Source organism: Aplosporella prunicola (genome assembly GCF_010093885.1).
Source record: "Aplosporella prunicola CBS 121167 unplaced genomic scaffold K452scaffold_262, whole genome shotgun sequence".
NCBI lineage: Eukaryota > Fungi > Ascomycota > Dothideomycetes > Botryosphaeriales > Aplosporellaceae > Aplosporella > Aplosporella prunicola.
Genome location: NW_022983790.1, coordinates 1 through 1,690, shown reverse-complemented (window position 1 = coordinate 1,690; position 1,690 = coordinate 1). Strand labels below are relative to the sequence as shown.

The window sequence follows — 1,690 nt, the reverse complement described above, 5'->3', positions numbered from 1 at the left end:
GTCTATAGCTACGTCGAGCTCCTCGCGGGTATAGATGTGTTCTAGTATTACTAGGGCGTCCTAGATAGTTTTCCCTACTTTTAACTAGTCCGTTTGTTTATATATCCTTTTTAGAGTTCTCTCTACTTTAGACTCTATTTTTAGGTTCTATTCCGAGTAGATAGGGCGGTAGTCTGATCCGTAGCTTTAAGGGAAAAGTTCGTATTTGAGAAGGTGCTGCTAGAGGTTACTTAAGGTTAGGTCTATTGTTGTTTTGCTACCTTACTTGTTTACTACCTAGTATATTAGCGTACCGCGGCGGAGGTGGCTTTCGAGCTTATAGTCCTGTATAAAGAGTACTAGAGACGCGGCGTCTCCTACTAAATACGGTTTTATTTAGTCTCCGCCCTAGAGTAGATCTTGCCTGTTAAAGTCCCCGCCTATAATGATGCCTCGTTGGGGTATTATTTTAACTGTTTGCTGGATTACTCTTAGCGTAGCTTGTATTTCTTGTTCTGCTGCGTGGCGCGTTCCGCCGATTAGAGGTATATATACTAAAAATATAAGGACTTCCCTAGCTAGCGTAAGTACCTTAATTACTATAATGTCTAGGCTATCGTAGTAGACTTGCTATTATGCTGCGGGTGAGATCCGTTTATTTATATAGATTGCGGTCCGTTTTCTTTTTCCTTTTATATCGGTTGGGACGTAGAGTTGCTAGGCTCTGTGTTAGATAAATATTTTAAAGAAGGATACTAGTGGTTCTTGATTGATTGATTGAGTTGAGTTGAGTTGAGTTATATTTATTTACCCTGACCCATCGCCCTAAGCGATATGCAGGCTACGACTATTTAAGAGTTTTGCTACTAGTTTACATGTGATTTGTCAATCTAGGAGGAAAAAGGAAGGTAACGGGAGCGGATAGTAGGGTAGGAGGGGATAGTAGTATAGAGGTTCTATACTATAGGATTATCTCTATTCTTAAACCGTTGTAAGTCTTGTGCAAAGTTGAGCACAGCCTGAAGCTGTGATGCTGTTATTCTCCAATTGTTGTCTTTACTCTGGGTAGCTGCGGCATTGCTTAGTGGCTTTCCGCCGAGTAAGGCTGATAGGCTGTTCTTTTCTAGTCCACTATCTTAGAGCATCTTCTATCGGCTTTCCTGAAGCAGAGAGCAGTTGAGGAGAACGTAGGAAACTAATTCGACTTCTCCGTATTCGCATTAATCGTTGTTGATCCGACCCATTCGTGTACGGTGTTGGTTAAGCCAGCAGTGGCCGGTTCGCAGCTGGGCAAGGAGGCCAGCCTGGCTCCGTAGGAGCTTATCGTATAGGTGCCGGGTATAAGGGCCTGGCGGTGCTGCATTAATACTTCGAAGGTGTTGTCCTTTATCCGATTTCTCCTATTCGGCTGCCTAGGTTACATATATTGCGTCCTTGACTGCTTAGAACTAAAGTAATATCAGTGGCTTAAAGCTATGTTCTCTAAGGCGTGTAGTCGCAGCTTTGGCTAGTTTATCTACTTCTTCGTTCCCTTTAATCCCACTGTGGCTGGGAACCCATTGAAGAGAGAAACTAATCTGATAGTTGTCTCTGATGTACCGGGCTGTTTCTAGGTTTTAGGGTTAGGGTTAGGGTTAGGGTTAGGGTTAGGGTTAGGGTTAGGGTTAGGGTTAGGGTTAGGGTTAGGGTTAGGGTTAGGGTTAGGGTTAGG

General features: G+C 43.4%; 3 protein-coding genes across 3 annotated transcripts; all 3 read right to left on the bottom strand.

Moving 5' to 3' along the window:
* Positions 1-306: 306 nt before the first annotated feature.
* On the bottom strand, positions 307-609 carry K452DRAFT_339687 (uncharacterized protein; the record flags this gene model as incomplete). The annotated part of the gene is made up of 1 exon (XM_033545320.1): positions 307-609. A coding segment is annotated over one exon (222 nt), but the record flags the coding sequence as incomplete, so codon positions are not given.
* A 274-nt stretch (positions 610-883) lies between these two features.
* K452DRAFT_97443 (uncharacterized protein) lies at positions 884-1,690 on the bottom strand. Its single transcript, XM_033547378.1, has one exon. It carries the CDS (start codon positions 1,340-1,342, stop codon positions 1,175-1,177), a length of 168 nt encoding a protein of 55 aa, XP_033390798.1. The 5' UTR covers positions 1,343-1,690; the 3' UTR covers positions 884-1,174.
* K452DRAFT_293475 (uncharacterized protein) lies at positions 936-1,109 on the bottom strand (the record flags this gene model as incomplete). Its single annotated transcript, XM_033541579.1, has 1 exon — positions 936-1,109. A coding segment is annotated over one exon (174 nt), but the record flags the coding sequence as incomplete, so codon positions are not given.